Here is a 25124-nt window from a genome sequence, read left to right as displayed (position 1 = left end):
CCTAAGAGAGTAGGTTACAGGAAAAATCCCACCAGCATAGGAGCTGGACAGTGGAAATGCTGGCTAGGAATCTGCACGAGCAGAGAAAATCCTGCTGGTACTCTGTAACCGGTGAACATGTGACACTAAGTGGTCTGTAAGTCTTACATGACTAAGCTAGAAGTCTGTAGGTCTGACATTAGGAAGGACAAGCCACAGACAACATATCGCCTAGGCCCACAGTGGGGCCTGACAACCCACCCTCAGCACTCAGTCCGAGGGAAACATCCTAGAATGGATTATACCACAGGATAAGCCAAGACCACCAGACCAGCAATCCTCACCTTTTGAATGCCTTCTTCATTCACACACACCTTTGAGAAGATCTGTTTAAAAACTTTGCTCAGAACAAAGGCAAAGAACCGAATGGCTCCTATACGCAGTTTGTGACTCATTTCCTCCAGGATCTCATTGGCCTCTTCTCTGAGCACATCCACACCCGTCAGGGACTCCCTGGAAAGCTGAAAGGAAGGCAGAGCAGGGTGAGTCTGAAACCTAGAAGCCAGAGCTCCTTTCACTCAGAACACTGCGACCAACTCCAGACTGACCTCTGACCTCTGATGGAAGTCCAAGACAGCTCGTGCTCTCCGGGACAAGGCTTGACCCGCTCACTAACAGTAAATGATGCACGGCACTTTTTCCTTTGTTATGGCACACAGGCTGACCCTGAATTCACCGTCCTCCCACCTCAGCCTACCGACTGCTAGGACATAAGGACACAGCACTTATGTTCAGTGAAAAATGATTCAACTTAAGAAGGTTTAAAGGCTAGAAATTCAAAAAGAATCCACGTGGCTCTTGAGAAATGGCAACTAAGGTTGACCGCTGGCACGGATGCACATACACGCATGAGCCAACACACAGAGAACAATGTTGCTGGATCCCTCGTCTACTCCTTATCTGCCCTAAACTTGATCCAGGAAGGAGTACTGGACAGCACCGCTTCTCAGTGCACTCCTCCATTTCCTCAGAGCTTATCTCAAACAGTGACCCCGTAAACAAAGAACCACGTTAACCCAAGCCACCCAAGGAATGGTGAGGAGGAGGGAGGGAAGAAGAGAAGCCACAGCAACTGCAGGGCAGGAACAGCAATGGGGAGATGAAAGTTCAAGGGAAAAGCAACCAACCAATCCACGTCGTCACTCAGGCCTGGAATCCAACATCGGAAGAACCCCAGACCTTGGGACCAACCTGAGCTACAAAATGATTGACTTGTGGAACTTAGGCTCCAGGGGATTATAGCAGCCAGGTGTCACACACTGAGTAGCACTTTTTTTTTTTTCTTTTCTTTTCTTTTTTTTCCGGAGCTGGGGACCGAACCCAGGGCCTTGCACTTGCTAGGCAAGTGCTCTACCACTGAGCTAAATCCCCAACCCCACTGAGTAGCACTTTTGTCAATGACTAACCACATACATTGGTGAGAGCAATTCTGTACGATGACAAGTGTTGAAAACTTGCCATCATAACTGTCATGGACCCCTAGCTCACCTGACTCAAATGTTTGGCAACCTACAAGACCACTAGCCTACAAGGACAGAACCCAGTAATTATCCCAGCATGCAATGCTTCATAATGATAAGCTGCCGTGCTATGGCATGTGTACGTACTGTGCATTAGTCAAGAACACACCTTCTTACACATGGAGGAGAAGGTTACTGCAAGTCCGGGAGGAGTGGAAACTGAGGCCTGAGACCAGCCTGAGCCCCAGGGGGCGCTACAGCCTCTTCTCCTGCACAGGGAAACCAGCACAGTAAAGTCCTGTGCATGCGACTGGAGATGCAGCTCAGTAGTAGGCATCTGCCTACCCTGTGCAGAGCCCTGGACTTCATTCCTAGCACAGCAAAGGAACTGAATCAAAACAAAATAAGCAGTGTGCTGCTTCCCTGGGGGACTCTCAGGGTCAGACGGAATCAGTGTCTTTCTCACTGACTTTAATCTTACGTCTTGTTCACCTTAGATCAAGAAGCAACAGTCCCACCACATGTGTGTAACACCTAGCCTGGACCTTAGCACTCTCTAGCTCCTAGTTTCACGTAAGGATGAGGTGTCTCCCAGAGCCCACCCCATCCCAACACAGCCATGCCTAACTGGAGTTAACTTTCTGCAAACCATGCCTTGGGTACTGTTCCTGATATGAAACGATGAGGAAATTTGTCTCCACTCATGAAGTAGGCCTAAGCACAGCGAACCAACAGCATCTCCATGGTATGGATGTCTGAGCAAAGCACAGGGATTAAAGGCACGGGTCAAGGTCTACATCTAAAGTAAAACCAGAGAAGTGCTCCTGCACCCCATGAGCACGCACACCCCATGTGAGCATCCGAGGGCATGGCACTGCAGACAAAGCCCTTCATCTGGCTTTGCAGCTCCCACTGAGCCCCACTCACCCAGGAGCTCCCTGCATTTTACCACAGTTTCTGTCCTCTGCACTGGTCAAACTGAACCTTTGCAGCATTCTATGTGAACCTTCTCTCTGACCTCCTGTTCTGAAAACAAATGTGGCTCCCAGCTTCTTGAAAAGCTACTGATGCAGGATTTGAATGCAGCTGACACAGGGGTGAGATGTAGGCACAGGCTTCCTCGGGGCGTCTCATAAAGTTTTCAGGTGCAGGTCTGACGTGATCTGTTTAGCTAAAATCTCTCACTACCCCCTCTACTAGGAAAGCCTGGACCTCTGTCAGGTCTGGTTAAACCCAAACCCTCCCTGCTCCCTGCACCAAATCAGCTCTGCTCATAACTAACTGGCACCTTCAAGCTGTGGGGTCTTCAGTGCAAGCTGTGTTTCATCATATGCCATGCATTTGGTGCCACGGTACTTCTCGGCTGGCCTTCCAGCACACATTTGAGTGCCATGTGGCTAACCTAAAAGTACACTTGAGATGATAAGGTAAATTCAGGGAAGCAGCAGACGGACCCACTTACATTGGAGGAGGGTGGCTGTGCCTGAAGAACACTGTTCTTACCTGCTTAATGACATAGTTAATCTCTTCAGAATTGAGAACGATGGACTTGATATCACTTGGCTTGCAGGGAGTAATTCCTCTATACAAGGGTGGTGTGTAGCACTTCATTGCAAATTTGAAATCACTGACCTGTCTCCTCTCCTCCAACAGGTCTTCAAACTCATCCCACTTTTTGAGGTCTTTCTGTGAAGAAGGAAAGGAAGGGTTACTAAGGCTTCACTCTGCCCCACGTGACACCTGAGCGGCAACCACAAGTGTTCTAATACTCGACTCAGACAAGGGAAAACCGGCAACATCACTGTCTACAGTCAGTTCTCCATTATTACTTGTTATTATCAGACAGGGCTTTATGTAGCCTTGCCTAGCCTCGAACTCTCTATGTACCAAAAGAAAACCTTGAACTCTTGATCTTCATCTCCACTTCTTACCTCCCAAGTGCTGGGATTTTACGCCCCCAGGAATGATGGACGGATGGTTTTGTTTTGTGGGACCAGGGACTGAACCTGAGGCCTTTCACATGCTTAACAAGCACCGCACCATTGAGCAGTCGGCCTCCTGACCACCATGTTTCTGACTGCTAGCTCTGTAAACTCATTTGTCCGCCTCTCTTTAGCTTCAAAAAAATAAAGCACACATTAGAGCCCCAAGCTAAATCGGGTGTGCTGGTTCAAGTCTGTCTAGTCCTTGCCCTTCAGAGGCGGGTAAAATCCACCATGGTTCAAGGCCAGCTCAGCCTACACCAGACTGTCTCAAAACAAGGAGTCCACTGCACCTCCCCTGCTCAGCGTTTGTGGGCCCAGCTGTTGCCACCCACCAAACCCTCACTCCACCTTCACGGAGCGAAGGGCCCTCTCACAACAGTGCTTTCCTGACTAAGTAACGGATAGTGGCGGTGATGATGACTATGGTGAGCTCTGCCGGCTGCTAAATGCCCAGTCCACGGTGAGAGCTGACATGGTGAAGAAGAAGCCCCACTGCGAACTGAACAGCTGTCATCCACCCACAGGAATCTCAAGACGGTGGCTACTGCGGGCCCTCAGCTCCCAAAAGCAGAGACAGCTTGGTGGGATGTGTAGCTTCCGACAGATTGCCATGCATGGTTATGGCATCATGTTAACATGAAGTACCTACAGCACTGCAGCCAAAAGTAGCTTCTTTTTTTGTTACTTTTCTCTGACAGCTACAGAAACATGTATGTCTTATTCAAAACACGGGTCATGCCAAGTATAATTTACCTTTCCTCTTTATCTGTATTCCTTTATAGTAAATACTGTTTTAAAACAACTTAGTCATTATATAATTACCACGTTTCATAACATCTTCATTTTGGTTACCAAAATGATTTGGGCTTACTTAAAAGTTCACAAAATGCAGGCAAAGTACAAGCCTAACTCTATGTGTAATCCCCTAATGTGGAGCCTACTCTAAGGAATGCTTGCTCCTAAGCACAGAGACCTACCTGTCTCTCCAGCAGACACACACTGAGTCCATCAACCTGATTCTGTCCTTTACACTCCTTCCGTTACTTCTGCTTCCTGCTTTAATCATTTATTAATTGTAGTGCGGCACGCTCAGGTTGTATTCTATGACTCACAACTGTTCTTAAAGACAACCACACAGGATGCCGTGTGTGCCTCTGCTGCGGCTGGGCCAGCATCTGCTATTCTTCTCTCCCTTCCTTGGTTCTAAAATTTCCTGACTTTGGTATTGAATTCAGTGTTCTCTTATCAACAGCAATAAAAAGTCTAGCTCCTTCCTCCAATTCAATGACGTTTAAACTGGGGAGTTTCCCCTGGGGAGTTTCCTCCTCGAAAGCTTCATCTCTCTGCCTTCCACAAACGTTGGGCACACTCACTTATTTCACTGGATTTTGTTGCTGTTTGGTTTCTTTTGTTTGGCTGATTCTGTGGTGCTACCGGTGAGACCTGGGCTTTGGCTGTAGGCTAGACAAATGCTCCCCCTCTGGGTCACTTCCCTTTCCCCGCCACAGCTGAGAACAGGGACATGCTTCCAAATCCACTGCTGGCCCCTTTCCCACCACACTTCTCCAAAGCCTGCCCACTGTCTGGCTTGGCTCTACAACCTGATTATTCTCATGAAATCAACTATTAACCATCATCTCACCCACACCTTGGGCATCATTCCTCCTGACTCCTTACTGTGGCCTTTAGACTCTAGGGAATCCACTCAGCATCCGCAGGCCCCACCCTCAATGAGGCTACCCACAGCCTGCACTCAGAATCACAAGGGCATCCTTGCTTACATGGTACCCTACCCCATCCTCCTGCCTGCCACCGCACACTTCTCAAAACACAGGCTACTCTTTGCTTTTTAAAATACTTAAATAAGTTCCACCTACTCAGAATAAGGCCAAGGTCATTTTCAGAGTGAGGGAAGACCTGCTGTGTCCAGCCCTGTCTGCTGAAGTCAACAAGTCACTCACTGTTACTCCTGGTAAGTAAACTCACTGTGCTCCGCGGCCACAGGGAGCCATGCTGGTATCCTTCTGACATGTAGGCATCAGTCTGCACGGCCCTGCTGCTTTCCTGTACCTACCTTAGCATCATTCCTAAGGAGGCTCCTGGAACTCCCCATAGACTCACTCACACCAGCACAGGACCTCTCTGCCTGCTATTCACATCTACTACGTGTGCACTCACACACTGTACTTACATATCTATGCATGGTAACAATTACCCCAAAGGCAGGACGTATAATTAGCACATTAGCATCTGGCCATGTTGCTGAGTGTAGCCTAACATAACACATGCTTTTGCTTGTAAGACTAGAACGTCTTCTTAAACTTTACAGTTCTCCTTAATAAAGTAACAGCTCAAACTTAAGACTCAAGAAACTACTATTATATAATCTAAGGGCAAGTGAGATCTTAGAAACTTCCCACTCATGACCTTAGGAGTTGAAAAGGGACAATGTCATCATTATCAGGAAACTCACTGTGGGTGGGATCCAGGACAACTATGAACCCAAATCCAGAGGACCAGGCAGATGATGGATGGATGGATGGATGGCAAGCTTGACAAACTCCTTGTTCCCTACTCTCTAATGTCAAGTGCACATCTTTTTATGCACCCAAATCAGCATGACATCTACCACCTGTCCCTCATATGTAAAGGATTACAGCATGCAGGAGCAGTACTTACAGCAAGCAAACACATTTGAATGGCTACTTATCCAAGAGCACAGTGCAAATGAGAATCCAGTAGGGAGGTCTGGCTAAAGCGTGTTCCCCACCTCAAGTTGTCCCTTGGGCCCTACCAGAGCCTCCTTCTCCACTGCTTGCCTGAGCAAGTGGCCCCTCAGAGCTCTCTGTGTACCAGGCCCCTTGCTATAGGCTGGGAATACAGCAATAACAGGGCAAGCAGACACTGCACAGAGAGAAACACGCCCTTCAGCAAAGACAGACAAGATCAGGTGGGAGTGACTGTACTGGCAGGCAGTGTGCTGGTCAGTGAGCTCCAGCAAAGCCCAGGCTTTGGCACTCTGTGACAAATGTACTCCTATCAAGGCCAGCTCATACCTCACCAGCAGTGGCCAAGATGTACAGCAGCACCAGATGATACTCCCCTAAGAGGACAACCTCTAGAACAGAGATAACAGTGGTGTTCAGTAAATACTTAGGAAATGGTGCTTGGTAATACTTGTTTATGTTTATTTTGTAGAAAATATGTTTAAGTGTAATTTTAAGTGAGTTGAACTTTGGCTTTCATTGATGGCTGTCTTACCAATAAGACAAATGCCATGAATCCTTAACAATCAGCTCTGGCCAGCCAGTACAACTACTGTTGGGACCCACCACAGAATCAGCTCGAGGAGATAAAGCAGGCTGTTAATGAGGAAGTACTTTATACTGAGTGGGTCAGGCAATGTTTGCACTAGGTCCCTGATATTAAAAGAGTCAGCAATGAGAAGTTCTGCTACACAGGGGGGACCATGAACATTTTGAAGAGACAGCACACTTCCTTCCTGTGAGATATAAAGTCTTAATGGAGGAATGCAGAAAGCAAGACTACAGCAGGAGCCCTTGCCAGGTCATGTCAGTCTGAGATGGGTTTACAAGTGCCTAGATTGTTCACTGGACTCTTAACAAGCAACCAGGGACCTGGATTGTGCATTTTGGGTACAGATACGGACACTCGCGCACACATGCACACATACATGGCCTCTTGGGAAGAGTGCACTTAGCTCGCTTCAGATGCATCCCACCTGCCCAGTGACTTGCCGAATCCACGTACTCAGTCACTCCCTCCTCTTCTGCTTGGGTACCACATTCCTAACTCTACATGGACACCTCCCAAACACTTAGGATATACCTGGTCCAGATCACGATAATCTACAGCTGACAATCTTACATCTCAGACCGAAACTTTTCCTACCTGACTAGACCTGCTCCTCCCCTGTATTTCCTATCACTGAGAGATCAGCATCTGCCCAGTTGCCAAACCACAGGAACTCAACCGCCTACTTCAGACTGCCCCCACTTTCTTGAAGTCCTAGATTGAACTACCAAGTATTACCAAGCACCATTTCCTAAGCACCATTCCCAGCACCAAGAAGCTTCTGCCCTAAGTATTGCATAAAGCCATCATGCTTTCTGCTTCCCAGACTGTGCAGCTAGCCGTTTGTCCTAACTGATCTGCGTGCTGACAGATCATGTCTTCTGAGTGAAAGAACTCGCTAATGCAGACAACCATGACAGAAGCCTAGTGGTTGTCTTAAGACTTTCTACAGCATAAACACAGGGAAGATTTAGTACTCTATAAAAGCCATGAATAGCCACGTGTGAAATTCTTTTAAGACTTTTTTTTTTTTTTTGGTTCTTTTTTTCGGAGCTGGGGACCGAACCCAGGGCCTTGTGCTTCCTAGGTAAGCGCTCTACCACTGAGCTAAATCCCTAGCCCCAAGACTTATTTTTTGTTTTATGTATATGAGTACACTGTAGCTGTCTTCAGACACACTAGAAGAGGGAATGGGATCCCATTACAGATGGTTGTGAGGCACCATGTTGTTGCTGGGAATTGAACTCAAGACTTCTGGAAGAGCAGCAGTCAGTGCTTTTAATCGCTGAGACATCTCTCCAGATCAAAATGTATAGCCCAGGCTGGCCTCAAACTTGTGATCCTCCTGCCTCTGCCTCCTTCAGCAAATCCTACCAGCATGAGCCACCACAATCGGCGTGAAATTCTTTTAGACAATACTTTTTGCTTATGTTCTTAATTTTGTCTTGTGTCTTCTTTATCATTCTCTAATCGGTTTCCCCGCACACAAGGCAGTGCTTTTCTTACGTAACACTGCAGCAGTTCTCACCTCCCAGAAACTCAGATTTGTTGTCATCTGTTAGAAGCCTTGTCCAGTGCCCAAACCAACCAGACGTCTCTTCCCTTGACTCCAACCGCATTCAGCGCATGTACTCATCCCTGCCCTTGTTTACCCCCCTTGAGTAGACTGTGTGTTGACATTTCCCATTCCCTGTGTGCTTAGAGGCAAGGCAATCTTTGGAACTGAGACTAAAAACTGGGAGACTGCAGGCACTCCTAATGTTTGCATCATTAATAGTATCTCAATATCATTAAAGAACAACAGATTAGACAGAAAGCATAGCACAATTAACAGTGTGGTGGAGGAAGTTAGGCAGCCTGAAGCAGCCTACCATGGTCACCAACTGTGCAGTCACAAACGTTAGCCAGTACCACTGTCATAGGCTGCTGAGCCACGAGTGTGCCACCATGTTGTGGTACACACCTTTAATTCCAGCACTCAGAGTCGGGTATATCTCTTAGCAGAGTCCGAAGCCAAACTGGTCTACAAGGGAAGTTCCAGGCACCCTCAGCTACACCAAGTAAACTCTGTCTCAGAAAAGAAGACAAAAGGGCTGCTGACAGCCTTAAAAGAGGAAATGTTCATGCCTTACTTATTCCCACAGAAAGCTGACAAAAATGTCATCATTTTAAAAAAACAAAACAAAAAAACAAACAAAAAAAACACATACAAGGAGAATCCCAAACACACACACCCATTTAAAGGCCAAGAGCTTCTGAAGTTAGAACTATGTAGCAATCTTTCCGAGGTGCCTGCTTTACAATAACCAATGGTAGAGATAGGGACACCACTGGGTGGTGAAGTCTATGAGAGGTTCCAGCCATGGGTTTTAAGGCTGAAGCTCATTTCAATCATAAATCTAAATTTCTTAAGAAGTTTGCCCACATTCCAACCGATGTTGTCCTAATCTCAAGGGAGTGAATTCTCTCAGGGGTGTTTACTTTGCTCTTGTGTGGTTTTTTCCTCTTTGACCATTCTACACAAGCTAACACTACACTGGACTCAAACCAGAAAATGGTGCTAACTGGCATAACATGAAAATATCCTTTGAAGAACATTATTTGTCAACAGTGGTGGTGTACACTGTGATCCTGGCTCTCGGGGGGGGGGGGGGGGGCAAGAGGATTGCAAGATCCAGAAAGCCTGGGGCTTTACAGCTAGTGCCAAGCCAGAGTACAAACCAAGAAGATCTCGTTTCAAAAAAAAATTCCCCCAAGGATAGAGAAATGGCACAAGGGTTCATTCAGTCATTCCTTTCCCAGAACCCACATGGCAGCTCACAATTTGTAACTCAATTTCTAGAGCTGGTCTCTGATGCAGACACCACGTGGTGCACAAACGTACATTCAGGTACACTCATACACATAAAATAAAAATAAGCAAGTTCTCCCCACACCCCCCAGGAATTGTGCAATCCCACGGACTGAAAGGACACAAAGTTTCTACCTTGATAATTGCTCACGAATATTGTCAGTGACCAGGACTTGGAAACCAAACTAGGCAAACCACCAGTTAAAAGCAGAAGAGGAAGAAAGGGGTGCGGGGTGTAGAAGGCAAGTTGGGAGCGAAACCAGTGGCAATGGGAATCCCTATTCAGAAACTTGTGGAAACAGCGAATAGAAGACAGTAATTTCCTGAGGTTCCAAGTCTTCCTCAATTAAGAGTGTTAAAAAAAAAAACAACAAAAACAAAAAACAAAAAAACTCTACGCGCATATTGTAGTCGAATATTTTTTTCTCTCAGGAATATTTGGGAAAGGGGGAGAAAAGGCGGGAGGTGGAGAGCCTAAAGCCTTCAACCGCTGGGTCAGGGCTAAGGTTATTCATGGGGCAGAACTCTGCTGACACGCCTCCGGTGGACTCGGGACCCTCATGTGGTGTGCGGGGGCTCCCGGCCTGATGGAGAGAAGGGACAGAGGAACCACCATCGAAATAAACTTGTAAAAGCAGACATGTTAACCGAGGCGCATACACGTGGTTGCCGTGGATACCAAGCCAAGTACCCAAACCCTGTTCAGACGTGGGTCAGGACCCGCTCTCTGATACAGGGGTCATGAGCTGGGGACACAGGGGTCGGGGGGACTGTCCTTCCCGCGATGTCGCCCTGGGCCTTGGTCCCCCAGGCGCCTACCGCATAGAGGAGCACACTGCTAGGGCTGGCAGAGCCGACCGAGAATCGGGAGCTGGAGGAGCTAGGAACGTCCATGGCGCGGCTGCCGTCCCGGGCGGGGCCTGGACTGGTCTGCTACACGGCTGTGGTGCAGCCGCTGGGGGCGGTTCTTTCGAACGGGGCGGCTCCCATCGGCCCAGGGCAGTGGCACTCCGTACGGCCACCACACGGGACGCCGGGCACCGCCATCTTAACCAGGCCCGAGGCCCGCGCTGGGCCCGTGACGCATGCGCAGAAGCCGCACCGGAAGCGGAAGTGGTGGGCTGTGTGCTTGCTCCTGGGGTCCGTGCTGATTCCAATGGCGGCAGAGCGAGAGTTGGATTCCTCTGAGCTTCCTGGTTCGGAGGCGCTCCTGGACGCCGTGCTGCGGACCCTCTACGACCTGGGTGAGCGTATCTCCTGGGAGGAGGCGGCCAAAGGCAGCGAGATGCATCGGAAGGCGGCGGGACCACGGGCTACGAGATTTCCTGGAGCCATGCCGACCGGCGGGCTCTTTCCTGCAGCGCCTCCCTCTCCGAGACCTTTTCACCTACTTCTTGGCCGACCTTTCGCTCTCCTTCTCACTGAGCAGGAAAGAAAAATCAGAGCTGGATACTAAAGTCAGGCTGAAGTGCTCACGCAGATTGCCTGACTTTTAGAACCAGACACGTAGCAAACGCTCAATTGTGTTTATTTTGGAGTGGTTACTCAAAATTCCAAGCTCACTTAGACGATTAAAAAGAAAAAAGCTTAGAACTCGGAAGAACGTTCCAGGTGTACATGCTTTTTGTGTGTTTCCCTCATTAACTGTTAGAGCAACCTTAAATATATTAAAGGTTCCCCTTAAGAGCTCGAGTCTCAAGATCTAGAGCCTGATGTGACATTCTGAGCCGAGTTTACTTGTCCGTTTTAGGTTCTCAGTGTCCATGGAGTGGAGGACAGACAGCACTTGGCCTCCGACTTTTACAAGTTTTAAGACTTAATTTTTTTAAAATCATAAATAAAGTTTATATCCGCATGTGCTGGAATTTATTAAGATAGTTGCTCAAGTCACCCGGATTCTTCTTACTCATTTTTATATCCATACTGGCCGAGTTAAAATGGCCACAAGTACGTTATTGAGTACACAGCTAGTGTTTAGAAAGCTCTTGTGCCCACACTGTAGGTGAGTCATGAGGCTCAGAATTCTGGTTCAAATTTCAGGTCACTGTTGAGAGTCTGAGCAGAAGAAACAAACCGAAGATAAGAAATTTAGTAGAAAGTAGAGGTATTTAAAGTAAAGCCATTTAGCTGTGCTTCCCTTTAAATTTAAAATGGAAAGGAAACAGGAAGAACCCAGACATGAACCCATAACCCTGCAGTGTGGTTTAAAAAAAATGCTAGTGTAGAGGCAAGTGCTTTTAATACAAAGAATGATGGTGTTGCCAGTTACGGTCCTGGGAACTATGGCACGCTGGCACCGAGTAAGGAGCAGGTGTGAGGACTAGAGCAATTAATTGTATTACTAAAGATCAGAGATGTACACAGCCACCTAGGAAGGAAGGAAGGAAGGAGTTTGATTTCTAAAACTTTTTTTCAAGTTACATTTTTATTTTTATCTGTGTGGGTGGGTGGGTGCCACCTCCATCCACCACACGCAATGAAAAAACACTCACGGGTCAGTTCCGCCTTGTGGGTATTGGGGCTCAAACTGAAGCCGTGAGACCTGGCCCCATGCACTTTGTTTCTTTGGGTCTAAGAATGGATGCCTGTGTCCAGGTCATGGCCAGTGACATTCCTTTGGTATTAGTGTTAACTAAAGCTATCTTTAAAAAAAAAAAAAATTTTTTTTTTTTAATGTTGAAACAAACAGGAGAGACAGAAGGTGAAACAGAGCAGAAAAGGACCAGAAAGAAGAAGGAAAAGAAGAGAGACTCGGAGACGGTGGCAGACAGGGCAGCAGAACCGCTTCCCCTGCCTGCGTCTCCTGGGCGAGACCAGAGGAAGAGCGCTTCCAGCTTTTTCAAGAAGCTCAGGGAAGAACTGCAGTCTGCTCCCGCTGCCCCTTCAGAAGTCCCCGCTGCTACGACTGCAGTCTCCCTCTTTCCCCTAGAGAACGACAGCAAGCTAGTGGAAGTGGTAGAGTTCCACAGCAGAAGTGAAAAAAGAAAACCAAAGTCAGAGGAAGATAAACCGGCAAAGGTAATGGACCGGCTGGCTCCTGCCTGTGTGGAAAGGGTGCGGTGCACGGTGACCTCAGGCCGTGCCCGGGGCCCCAGGGCTACCTTCAGGCCCCGGCATTTGGTTCTTACCCACCATGCAGGCCAACTGACTAAGGTTGCCAAACCCGATTCCCCAGAGGAAAGTGAGACTATAAATCTCATTAGTGCTCGGTAGGTAAATTTATGACATTAGTACCTTGAGGCCTTAGGTATACGGAAATACTCTTGTCAGCCAAGTATTGATTGCTCAGTACTTGGGAGGTAGCCACCTGCAAATCAAGGAGCCAAGGCTGTCTTAAGAAGAGCTTCAGGGGGGCTGGGGATTTAGCTCAGTGGTAGAGCGCTTATCTAGGAAGCGCAAGGCCCTGGGTTCGGTCCCCAGCTCCGAAAAAAAGAACCAAAAAAAAAAAAAGAAGAGCTTCAGGGCTTGCCAGGCCTATGATTGCACTTCTAATCCCAGCACTCAGGAGGAGACAAGCAGGTGGGTCTCTGTGAATTCGGGGCCAGACTGGTCTACATAGTGAGACCCTGACCTCCCCAAAAGGAGGTTTCAGGCTTTGATAAAACCAGGCCTGCTTAGCTGTCTTCCTACCTAATAAACTTTGGTTGTCAGTGCTCAGAAGAAAAGCAGTTCTCTCTGCCACTCCTGCTGTTCGCCAGCAGCTACTTTAAGACATAGCATTGTTGGAGCTATTTTAGGACAGCACTGACCAAAGTGTACACCAGCCCTCGCTGTGTGAACTCACAATCTGGTTGAAAAGTAACTATTTTCCTGTGCAGCACTCTCTGTCAGATACCTTGTAAATCTTACCTCAAATTCAGTTTGGTTTTTTTTTTTTTTTGCTTTTTTTTTTTTCCCCAGACCTGAGGACTGAACCCAGGGCCTTGCACTTGCACTTGCTAGGCAAGTGCTGTACTACTGAGCTAAATCCCCAACCCCTTCAAATTCAGTTTGTTAGGGTGGGGTGGTTACTCCCACAAATGGTCTTCTCTGCTCTGCCCCCCGTTTCACTGCAACAAGAATATACTAATGGATTCTTTTAATTCATTGCTAAAATTCAGAGTTACTCCATTCTTTAGCCTTCCTCATGCCCCATAAACTTTTGTCTATCAAAAAAAGAAATGGCTTGGCAGGGCCGGGTTTCCTTCCAGGGCTCCAGGACTAGAGAAGCTCCTCTGGCCAGGGGGGCTCTCTGCACCCCTGGCTGATGGCTGTATAACTGCAGTCTGTGCCTTGCCTTCCCATGCTTGCTAACCCTGTGAGTCTAGGCCTGTTCCTGTCCTGTCTCTCAGGGTACCTACCTGTCATTGGTTTTAGGGCTTCCCCTCCATCTAGGATGCTCCTCACCACCGAGACCCCTAACTGCTCTCTAAGATCCTTTCTGCAGACAAGGTCCCATAAGCTGGGTTCTGAGACTAGGGCATGGCCATTGTCTTTTTATAGCTAGAAGTGAGCCTTATTCTTCAGGGATGTACGCATGAGTGAGAGTTTATGCCCTTGTTTACCACATTCGCACTGTTTTAAACAGCATCACTTGGACGGAGGGGCTCAGTGATTACAGCACTTGCCTGGCATTCAGGAGCTCCAGGACTCTATACCCAGTATTGCAAACCGCGAACCACCCGTTAGTGTTCTTGAGTCTTGAGCCGTTTCATACCTGGCTTGCTCACAGCTCTCCTTGGCTCATTAGGACTCCAGGCTGCAGTCACACCTGTTCTTACTTTAAGGCTCTAAGCTTCCTGCTTGAGCACCAGATACTAGCAGTGGGGCCTGTCATAGCAGGACCGAAGAATGGCCCTTGGCCATCTCCTCTTAGTTTAGGAGCCCACGAGAATTTGTTTTTTCTAGTGTGCCAAGGTTTGGGAAAGCACAAAAACTTATTCTCAGTGTTAAACAGGTTTCAAGACTAACACGATCTGTCTCTGCGCCCTTCCTTACCGCCTCAAGTCTCTCAGGCTCCAGCATCTTTTATCTCACTCTTGCCCCTCTTCTTAGAGTGGAAAGCTTGTCCATTAATACAGTGGGGGAAAGAGCTGGCGTTGTATGAGTCTGGGTTTCCCCGTCCGTCATTAACAATGCCTCTCTAACCTCTTTGTGAGTATTTCCTTGTACTTGGATTGTCTCAGGAACCTCTATGTTTTAAACTTGTTGCAAGTGCTCTACCACTGAGCTAAATCCTCAACCATTCTCTGCCCTTTGAAAGCGTGTGTGTGCATGCATGTGCCTCTGCCCCCTCTAGGTATTGTGGTCAGGGAAGTGAGGCCCAAGCAGATAATGCTCAGTATTGAGGGACAGGCACACCACAGATGCAGGTGATGAAACAGCCTTGCCAACCCTGTTGCATGCCTGACTGATTCAAAAAACTGGAAGACCAGCAGGAGTAGGGCAGAGGGGACAGAGACCTGAGATGACATGCGAGAGCTGAGGAAGCCAGCCCTTCCCAGGTCTTAGAGCAGAGGACTGTGTTCTTTAAAGTTCATGAAGACAGCCAGGTGTGATACCTTACACCGGTCTTCCCTGAGCTCAGGAGGATCAGCACAAAGTGAATCCAGCCTTACTTACATAGCAAGGCGTAGACCAGCCATGGTTACAAACAAAATCAAAAAGAATTCCAGGCTAGCCTGAAGTGCATGATGAGTTCCTTCCAATCAAACCGAAACAAAGCAAAACTCAAGTATATGGGAAGCTATGACAGTAGTTACCTTACACTGTCCTCCAAAATTCAGAGCTCTAAGGTAACTACTGGAGTTTATGGTCCTTTGCCCACAGGGACAGTAGGGATGACCTTGGGAAGGAAGAGTTTGACTCATGGTTCATCCAGGAATTATAGATGGTTTCAAAGGAGAAGTTAAAGTAATGACTTATGTAAAAAGAGATGCAAGCTGTTACCGTTCCCTATATCAAGGGCAGAGCTGCTGAGCAGTAAGATCAGGCGGGTTTTCAAGCACAGGAAAACGTGTATGTGGGCAAACAGTTGTTAATGATAGAAGGCCAAAATAAAGCTGCAAGTGAATAACATTGAGGTAGGAGGTTTGGTGGACATGAGCTGTATTACGTCATCATTTCACAAAAACCTTGGAATTCAGAATGGCCACTTCACACAGTTATACCCAGTTTCTAGGAACTGAAAAAGTTATCTCAGATAAAACAGTTTGTGATGGGTCAAATGTGTAGGGCCAGATGGAAATGTTAAGGCCTTATGTGGCTGGCATAGCCATTAATTTAGGGGAATGAGACTTATTACAACAGTGGGGAACTCAGTTAATGTCCCATCAATGCTAGTGACAGTCCCTAAAATAAGGGGTGAAGTGGGGAACTCAGTTAATGTCCCATCAATGCCAGTGACAGTCCCTAAAATAAGGGGTGAAGTAGAAGATGCTTCTGGGAACAGTATTGAAAAATGTCTCCCAGAACAACCACAGAGTGCAGGTTGTTCAAAAACAGGACACAGTAGGGATTGAGTCTTCAAATTTATGAGTGGGGGAGTGGTCTGATACTGCTGAAATTAAACCAATAGCCCTATCCCTAGAATGGTTAATGGGCTGGAGAGATGGCTCAGTGGTTAGAGCACTGACTGCTCTTCCAGAGGTCCTGAGTTCAATTCCCAGCATCCACATGGCGGCTCCCACCCATCTGTAATGGGGTCTGATGCCCCTTCTGGTGTGTCTGAAGACAGAGCATTTGTATTCATGAAGTAGAGGGATAAATAAAACTTTAAAAAAATGGTTGACTAACAAGCCTGGGGCAGAACTTTGAGGCTGAACGCATAGGAAAGTTTCCCAGCCCGTGCCATCATCCCCTGTATTTGTTATAAGAAATGAGGAAATGAGGATGTTAACAGGTTTGAGAGCTGTGGATAGAATATTCCAGCCAGTGAGAACCTGGAATTCTTTTATTTCCTTGATTACCTGTGGCGTGGCCTGTGATAATTGATTCAAAAGACTGCTTTTTTACTATTCCCTTGAGAAGCAGGATGAGGGGAAACTGCCTCACGGTGCCTTTGAATAATGATGTTCAGCCTGTGTAAGGGGTCAGCGGGAGCTTCTCCACAGGAGTGTTGAGTAGTCCAACTCTGTCAACACTGTGTGCAGCAGCCACTAGAAACCACCTGCGGGCAGTTCCCTCAGTCCGTCATTTACCTTCACATACATGGTGTTCTGTTGGCTGATTCTGATGCCGATACTTGCGAGAAAATAAGTCAACAAAAAAAATTAACTACAGAATGTACAGATCAGTTGTGAACTGTTAATGATTTTCAAAAATCAGTGGGAGATGTACACTACAGCCCACTATTGGATTAATTACTCAAGAGTGAAGTAATTTGTTTCAGACATTACAAGGAGATTCAGACTTACAGTCTAAGCCAGCTAGCAAAGGAAGCAGAGAAAGTTAACTTCGGTAGAGAAGAGTCTGCAAGATTCATATCTGGATCATGTAGATCCCAAACTGGACTGTACTTTAGTTATTTTGCCTTCAAATCATTCTCCTACAGGGCTTGTTACGCAAAGGAAAGATAGTATTTTAACAAACAAAGTAAAAATTAAAAGGTTTCTGACTTAATCCTAAATGCTAGAGGGCCTGCTTTCCTGACCTCATTAAACACTGTTGTTTGTGCCTGCTTTTAGGAAAATTCAAAAGGATTGGCCAAGTAGGATTTAAAGAAGGAGAGGTGTGAGCAAGAGTAAAGGCCCCAGGGTAGACTAATAGTGCTCTGGTAACTTTCAATAAAGAATAAAGACAGACAGACAGACAGACAGACACACACACACACACACACACACACACACACACACACACACAAATAGACCAGGAGTGCTCTGTTAACTTTCCATTTTCTGAGCATTAACAAGAAAGGAACAACAGCATCTGAGAGACACTGGGTAAAAGAAAAAACTGAACTCAAGTCAGCCTGTATACTATAAGGATGAGTTAACATCAGAGTGGAAGTCAGCAGATGTTTGTTTAGGGAACCTGGATCTGTTTGGATTTCCACGGGTAATGAAAAGCTGTGGATACCACCAAACTAATAAAGCCCAGCACCGAGTAGGGGAGGCATTCTGAAAACACTGGACCAGCCACAGTGCAGAGTGACAGCAGGCCCTTGAGCAGGACTTTTAAGACAGACCATGTTAAACACCGAATCCTGCATGCCCAAGTCAGGGCTGCAAGCATAGCTGGGGTGCAGATTAAGCAACTTCATGGAGAATGAAGTAGAAAAGAGGGCTGGAGAAATGGCTCAGCCGTTAAAGCTAGGCTCACAACCAAAAATATAAGAGAAGTATAAAAGGGTCAGGAAGTGGTACCCACTTAAAGGGAAAAGAAGCATTGCTGTTAGGTTCTGTCTCAGTTGTAAATATGCTTCTGAGAGACCAGAAAATCCCAGCAGACATCCGAACGGAAAAGCAAAACTGACTGCAGCAGTGTGGCTACAGGGGCACCCAGGGCAGCTTCAAGGCTGCAGACTTGGAAGCCACAGCAAATGGGGGAATGTAGTGAGATTTGTCTGGTCTGTCTGGGCTTTTAAAGGATCCCCAGTTGCTAGCCAACTGGCCCTTTAAGAATTCTTAGCTCTTAGACTGCTTGACCCTATGTCCCAGAGTGTCATCTCTTCTTGAATTTCTGGCAACAAGATAGGAAATTTAAAAATTGAGCTGAGGTTTCAAAAGGGGATTGGGTTAGCTGAGTGAGAGGAGAAGGCAGTTGGTACAGAAGACATTGTCAGGAGACTGTTAAGCCAGGAGAAGCTGAGCTGAGCAGATAGGCTACAACAGTTGGTATCGTTTGGAGCTGTTAGTGTTAGGAAAATTGGGAGAAAGGACTGTTGGGGAACTGAGGGAGGGATGGTTGGGAAATATTTGAAGGGGCTGGGCTGGAAACTGGGAGGCACATTTGGCAAGTCAATTGATTGAGAGCATGCTCTCTCTCCCTCCCTCCTTTATCCTTCTTTCCTATCTCTTAGAGGAGTTAGAGGGTAGAACTGGGGTGCTGACCCTGAGTAGCAACGAAGTGAGTGAGGAGTTCCACTCAGCATTCTGGATTTGAAATGGGGTGGCCTAGACTGGCGCTTAAGGCACAGATGAAAGCCTGTCCTTTAATTGGGGTGCAGCTTCCTGAGAGGAGGACATTCTTGGGCTCTTACATTCGGGTGGCACATGGCTCCTAGGGCAGTCAGTGAGGTTGTCCCCCACCCCCCTCTCAAGCTGCCCGGTTTCCATTGTCACTACCCTAGGAATCAAGGCCCCTTGACCTAGATGAAAAGGACCAAAGCAAGGCCTGGTGTGTGTGTCTTCAGGTGGATCTCTGAGTGGAGGGACAGCCTGGCCTACATAGAGATGAGGGATGGAAGTGGCATGGGGCACTACTTGCCCTCTGTGACTGGTCTGTTTCACAGTGCCCGCCTGCTCTTCATGACGTGGTATAAGTCATGTTCTGCTCACTGCTTTATTGTATTAGCACTTTATTTAGTGCTAACCTCATGTTTACGAGGTTAGCGCTCTGCCACTGAGCTACACCCCAACTCAAGATATCCCCCTTAAAAGCTAAGTATAAACCACATTTTAACCTGTTCGTCCATCAGTACACATCTGGGTTGCCCTTGGAGCTGTTGTGAAGGCAGCTACTGTGAACCTCGGTGTACAGACACCTTTGCAAGCCCCCGGCAGGGCGGAACAGCTCAGCTGTGTGCACACTTTGTTTGCCCTTACTGTTCTGAGGAGGTGGCACTCTGCCCATTGCGGCTGCCCCTTTAGCATTTGTGCTTAGAGTGCAAGGTTTCAGTTTCTCAACACCTTCGCCAACATTTGTTGTTTTCTGAGGGAATGGGTATTTGCTTTTATTTTATTTTATACATATACATCATAGTTGTTGGGATGTTTGTTTTGAGACAGGGTTTCACAGTGTAGCCCAGACTGGCCTCAAAGGAGTAGCCACTTCCTGCCGCTTTTCTCCTGGGGTTACAGGTGTGTGCTGCTGTATCTGGCTCATTGGTAGTTCTAATAAATATTTGTTTTCTTTGCAGAATAAAACAAAGGTCCTTGAAAAAGATGTGGTTATTCAGGAATTTAACCTAGAAAAGGTAAGCAACTGCGGTAGCTTTTAGTTCCTCTCTAGGGCTGTCATTAGTTTACTGTGAGCTGACAGCTTTAATGCACACTAGACTGAGGATGTGGCAAACCTAGTCTTGCAGCGTTTACGTGACTGCTGTTCACTTCCCAGCACCAGGATTGTGCAGTGCAGTGCAGTAACACAGTGTAAGTTAGAAAGGCAGGGGCATGTGTCCACGGTGCCCCAGGTTCTAAGACACCTGAGAAGAGGGCAGGAGGGAACAGCTACTGAGAGTTGCATCTGACCCACTGTGGGCAGCATGTTTGGAGAGGCGTCTTCTTCTGAGTGGCTGCCCCTCTGGCACTGGGCTGGGGGAGAGCATCCAGTCAGAGTACAGGTGCTGCCTGAATCCCAGTGCTGGCACAGTCCATGCAGAGTCCATTGCTTCAGCCGTGAGAGTGGGCAAGAGGCAACACTGAGAGCAGCAGTTCAAGAGCCTGGTGGTGTTTCCTCAGCCACAGCAGCTCTGTGGGGCCTGTGTGGCCGAGAGGCTGCTGGGGGTGGTTGGCACACGGTCTGACTGTTATCCACCCACAGGCTCGTCTGGAAGTACACCGCTTTGGGATCACAGGCTATGGCAAAGGAAAAGAAAGAGTCCTGGAGCGGGAGCGGGCCATCATGCTGGGGGCTAAGGTGAGGGCTGCTGCTGTGGCCAGGCCTGGGGGAGGGGACAGCCCTGGGGCCCTGGGGCCACTGTTTATTATTACAGAATAGAAACTGATGATGTCTTTATTCCTTCCTTTCAGCCTCCCAAAAACACTTACGTGAATTACAAGGTTTTGCAGGAGCAAATCAAAGAAAAGAGGACCTCAATGGAAGAAGAAAAGAGAGCGGTAGGTGTGGCCTGGCTACCTCAGGGCTGCTCCACACGTTGCCTTAGGGGCCCTCTCCACCCCCATTATCTCAGCCAAGCTTCATCTGGCCAGCTGAGGCGCCTGGTCTTGAGTAAGGCAGGGAGGCCTTGAGGCATCAACAGTGTGAGCTGTGGTTGCCCCAAGGAAGCCCTGTCCTCCAGGGGTTGTGGCCGTGAGGGAAACCTCAACTGGGTCCTTGGGTTTTTGTGAAAGGGACTCACTATGTGGCACAGGCTGGCTTAGAATTGTCAGTCTCATGCCTCTGCCTTTTGAGTAGAATCACATGTATGTGCCACCGTCACAGGGTTCCAGGTGAGACTTTGCGGTTGATGGGTTTTTATTATTATTTATTTATGTATTTTATGTATATGAGTGCTGTATTTGCATATAAGCCTGCATGACACAAGAGGGCATCAGACAAAAAAAAAAAAAAAAGCATCAGATCCCATGGGAATACAGTTACAGATGGTTGTGAGCCACAGTACGGGTGCTGGGAATGAACTCGGGACCACTAGAAGGGCAGCCAGTGCTCTTAACTGGTAAGCCATCTCTCCCACCCCTGGTTTATGTTTATACCAACTTGGAAATGTTTTAAATAAATGGCCTTCCTATGGCCTTTTGTCACAAGCCCATCGCTGTTTTTGACTATTCATTATCCATTACTGACATATTATCTTAAATGGTAATGCAGGCCCAGGAGACAGACATTTTCAAGAGAAAGAAGAGGAAAGGGAGAAGTCAGGAGGACAGGTGAGTAGTGGCACAGTCACCGGGTTGTCACTGGCCATACCTTGTGCTTGGTTCCCTCATGGTGCCTTGAGTGTGCGTGGCACCCCAGCCCTCAGCCCAGCAGGCTGCCCCCCAGGGACAGTGAGAGAAGCCCCAACTGTGAAAACAGGTTGCCACTGGGTACCGGTGAGCCCTGTAAAAGGCTCCAGAGGAGCTTGGCAATACTGCGGGAGTGAGTGGGGGTGGGGGTGTGAGCCAGGGGTCAGTTCAGTGCCGTGACGTCTGACAGGAACGGAGTGGAGAGAAAGGGCCACCCTGGATATAGTGTTCCACACCTTCCTGAAGCAAGAGGCCCGTGCAACTGTGGCGGGGCCTGCACAGGGGAGGAAGCTACAGGCTGTGGCTGCTCCTGCTCTAACCACCCGCACCTTTCTCTTGCTTTCAATGCAGGAGATCCAAGAAGTTGGCTCCCAGCATTTTGTCAAGTGGACGGGCTGCACAAGTTGGAAAATTTAGAAATGGGACATTGATTCTAAGCCCCGCCGATATCAAGAAAATCAATTCTTCCAGGGTATCCAAATGAAGTCCCTGTCAGCTCCAGAGAGGAGCAGGAACAGTGGCAGTGCGAAGGCACAGGACCTGCTGACCCTGTGGCTGCTCACTCTTGTTCCACAGGGTCTTTCTCGTTTGAGCAGTGAGTCTGTGGGCAGGCAGCGACCCTGCGGAGTGCGGGGCTGTGCCCGGGCTCCCCTCCTGTTGCAGGTTGCTGCTGTTGGCACACTGGTCACTCTCCACTTTTAATTTCACTGTCTCTGTGAATGGGGTTGAAGTGCCTTTTGGACTCATGAAGACACTGACTGCACTTGTTATCCATTGGCTCTGTGGGAGTCAGCCTGACACGCGTGTGAGTCCACATTGTAAGAATTTCCAAAACTACACCTCTGTAATAGGAGTAACTGGCTGTTAGGTAACACACAGGTGATTCTGACAGGGTCCCCAAACCTACTTGCAGCTGTAATCTCCCTCACAAGGCCATTTTACAGTGATGTCACCCCTGCCTGGATGTCAGCATCTCCTCAGAGACTGAGATTCATTAAAGGGAACTCTCTGGTGACAGGAACAATTTTGATATTTCCCATCCGAGGAGTGTCTTGTCCAGCAAGCTGTGCACACAGGTTTAAAAACCTGCAGGTTGTGGCCGGCCATAGGACGTTGTCATAATGCGCTGAGAGCATTGCCAAAACAACCCACAAGATGAAATCTAATTTGTTGGATAATTTAAATGATGTTTTTAAGCTTATTTATTTGTAAGCAAGGGCATATTGCCACAGTGCTTGTGTGGAAGTCACGGGGTCTGGTTCTCCCAGCATGCGGGTCCCAGGAATCAAATTTGGGTGTCAGGCTTGGCAGCAAACACCTTCACCTGCTCACCCCATCAGCAGCCCCATTTAGAAGATCGTAACAGGACAGCACTAGGGAGAGACCTCAGAGCATGGAGGAGCTATGGAAGGTCACTGCATCAGCTGACACCATCTTCTCAAGGAGAGCCTGGGGGCTGCGGAGTACCACCGCCATGAGCCAGCAGGGCTTAGACAGCTGAGGACTGCCAGCTTGGACCAGAGGCCCAGAATAAGTAACTAGCTTTGGTTTCTGCTTTGTAATGTATTGTGTAAATATTTCTGCTCAAACCTTAAGGAAGGCAGAGAAGTCTACTGACCACCAAGTATTGTAGAAACACCTCAGAGGACAAAATGATCCACAAACAGCTCTGTTCTGAGTGCAGAGGACCAAGCCTAAGTCCGTGCTCTGGATGAAGGTTTCCTCCAGCAAAATTAACTACAGCAGTGCTTCTCAGATATTTACAGTTTTCAGCTTATTACAATGGAAAACTTACAGTGATGAAACAGTTTTGTGGTTGTGGGGACGCGTCATCACAACACGAGGAACTGAGTTAAAGGGTCGCAGCATTAGGAAGGGCGAGAACGGCCTGCTCTATGGAAAGCCATCCTAAGGGAAACAGCCATGCCTGAGTTCTTGCTCTGGCCACAGCACAGGACCTGGCTTCAGTCACCTCAGGGTTTGGCCCACACAGCTGTGCAGGACACATGAATAGGCAGGGCTTGCTGAGATGGAAGTGGCCTACACAGGAAAGGACCACACTGTGAATCCTGACTGGCCAGATGCTCTCTTAGCCAATACTGACTTGGATCTCGGTGGCAAAGGAGCACTGTCCTGATCCCAAATCAGATTGACAGGAAGCTGACATTGCCCTAACTGCACCCATCACACTCCCAGGGCCAGAGGCAGCACCTGCCCCAGTGCTTGGTGGTAGTCATGTGTCTGCCTCCTTAACTGCTGTGACTTCTCCCTCCCCCTGCATAGTCCACCTACCTCCTCCACTCAGGCCTTACTGGAATCCACACCACTCTTGTACCCACCTTACTACCCCATCATCCACAGCAAGCTTCTGTGCCCACCACGGCCTTGACTGTATCTTCCGCCATACCGACTCAGGGCCACCTGCACATGTTCATGTATGTGCACGTGCATACATGTGTTCAGGTTCACATGCACATGTGTGGAGGAGACTAGAGGGTAGCCTCAGCTGCCGTCCCTTAGGTACTGTCTGCCTGGCTGTTTGGTTTTAGGTTTGTGTAGGTGTCTCTACCTGCCATGTATGTCTGTGTATCACTTGCATGCTTGGTGTTCAGGGAGGCCGGAGGAGGTGACGGACCCCATGGAACTGGAACCACAGATGGTTGTAAGCCGCCGTGTGGTGCTGGGAATGGAACTCGGAACTCGGAGCCACTACTGCTCTTTGCTGCGCTTTTTCTCCAGTTCCCTACCTTGCATTTCAAGACTGTCTCTCAGTCACCTGGAGCTAAGGAAGTAGGACAGGCTGGCAAGCCAGTGAGCTCCTGGGACCTGCCTGTCTCCAGCACGGGAACTCGAGCTCTGGCCGTTGCTTAGATCACTGTATTAAGATGCCCTTCAGAGGGTGAGAAAGCCCAGAGCATTTTACATGCTTAGGATTTTGACTGTTACCATGCTTGAGTTAGAACTCAGAAAAGCAGGCAGGCTAAACTGAAGATCTCCAAGCAGTTTGCCCGTCACATTTTTAAATGTGAGTTTTAAGGACTAGAACTGTGATTTTTATGCTCACACAGCATGCACATTGACTGAGCTATTACCCCAGCCCTCCCTAGTCACCTCTTACTAGTCAGAAAGTGGATATATATAAGAAAGACACAGGCAGTCCTGAAAGACACTGAATTTGTTAGGGGATCCTCAGCTTTCCTCCACGAGAAGTTCTCAGCCCTTAGAGCTAATCTTCAATTAGCATGCAGCAGTAGCCTGTAGCTATTGCTTAACTAGGCCCAGCTTCAATCAGAAATATTCAAGGTTTGTGTATGGTAGGGCGTTGTGATTGTCTTAGGGTGGTCTTTTGATCCCCGCCCCAAAGAGATTCTCCCGGCCCTAAACAAGTTTTTACAGAATCTAAAGTTCACAAGTTTCTAGTTAAGACAGTTTGGCGTTTAGCAAACAGAACCTGCTATCTACATGGGCGTCAGTGGTGGCCAGTTCTCAAGGGAGGAGAGGATCTGTGACCCTTTCCAGAAAGGAGGAGGGGCAAGCAGGTTCAGAGCAGAAGCCAGTGGTTCCAGCCTGCTGCGCTGTCTCAGCTCAGTTTGCCATTCTGGTTTTTTTAATCTGTTTATTTCATAATAAATCATTTCATTAAAAAACA

At 48.0% G+C, this 25124-nt stretch overlaps 2 protein-coding genes across 5 annotated transcripts in view; one reads left to right on the top strand and one right to left on the bottom strand.

Moving 5' to 3' along the window:
- Gnpat (glyceronephosphate O-acyltransferase) overlaps positions 1 to 10730 on the bottom strand; it is a 26538-nt gene extending 15808 nt beyond the window's left edge. The window contains exons 1-3 of one of the 3 annotated variants that reach the window (NM_053410.2): positions 10470 to 10730; positions 3003 to 3185; positions 324 to 500 (exon numbers count right to left, since the gene is read on the bottom strand). In NM_053410.2, coding sequence (NP_445862.1) covers positions 324 to 500; positions 3003 to 3185; positions 10470 to 10544 — 435 coding nt within the window. In that variant the 5' untranslated portion in view covers positions 10545 to 10730. Of the gene's footprint in view, positions 1 to 323; positions 501 to 1668; positions 2736 to 3002; positions 3186 to 8762; positions 8782 to 10469 lie in introns of those variants that run through there. The other 2 variants (XM_039098043.2, XM_039098042.2) reach the window with 2 other exon arrangements.
- On the top strand, positions 10543 to 25124 carry C19h1orf131 (similar to human chromosome 1 open reading frame 131). 2 transcript variants are annotated; one of them, NM_001034919.2, is made up of 7 exons: positions 10797 to 10894; positions 12340 to 12668; positions 19708 to 19764; positions 20331 to 20426; positions 20540 to 20626; positions 21339 to 21397; positions 21827 to 25124. In NM_001034919.2, the coding sequence occupies exons 1-7, from the start codon at positions 10807 to 10809 to the stop codon at positions 21957 to 21959; spliced, it is 849 nt and encodes a 282-aa protein (NP_001030091.1). In that variant the 5' UTR covers positions 10797 to 10806; the 3' UTR covers positions 21960 to 25124. The 2 variants fall into 2 exon arrangements, with proteins under 2 accessions (XP_063134028.1, NP_001030091.1); XM_063277958.1 differs by lacking the exon at positions 21827 to 25124 and having other exon boundaries at positions 10543 to 10894; positions 20540 to 21367.

This window comes from Rattus norvegicus, chromosome 19 (assembly GCF_036323735.1).
Source record: "Rattus norvegicus strain BN/NHsdMcwi chromosome 19, GRCr8, whole genome shotgun sequence".
Lineage (NCBI taxonomy): Eukaryota > Metazoa > Chordata > Mammalia > Rodentia > Muridae > Rattus > Rattus norvegicus.
Note: the sequence above shows the minus strand (reverse complement) of the source record. Positions and strands in the feature narration are given on the sequence as shown.

Bases quoted from the DNA above. Each gene is read 5' to 3' on its own strand.
- C19h1orf131 (XM_063277958.1), top strand. From the start codon at position 10,543: ATGGCGCGGCTGCCGTCCCGGGCGGGGCCTGGACTGGTCTGCTACACG. The intron at 19,765-20,330 runs GTAAGCAACTGC...ATCCACCCACAG, and splicing joins AGGAATTTAACCTAGAAAAG to GCTCGTCTGGAAGTACACCG. The intron at 20,427-20,539 runs GTGAGGGCTGCT...CCTTCCTTTCAG, and splicing joins CCATCATGCTGGGGGCTAAG to CCTCCCAAAAACACTTACGT.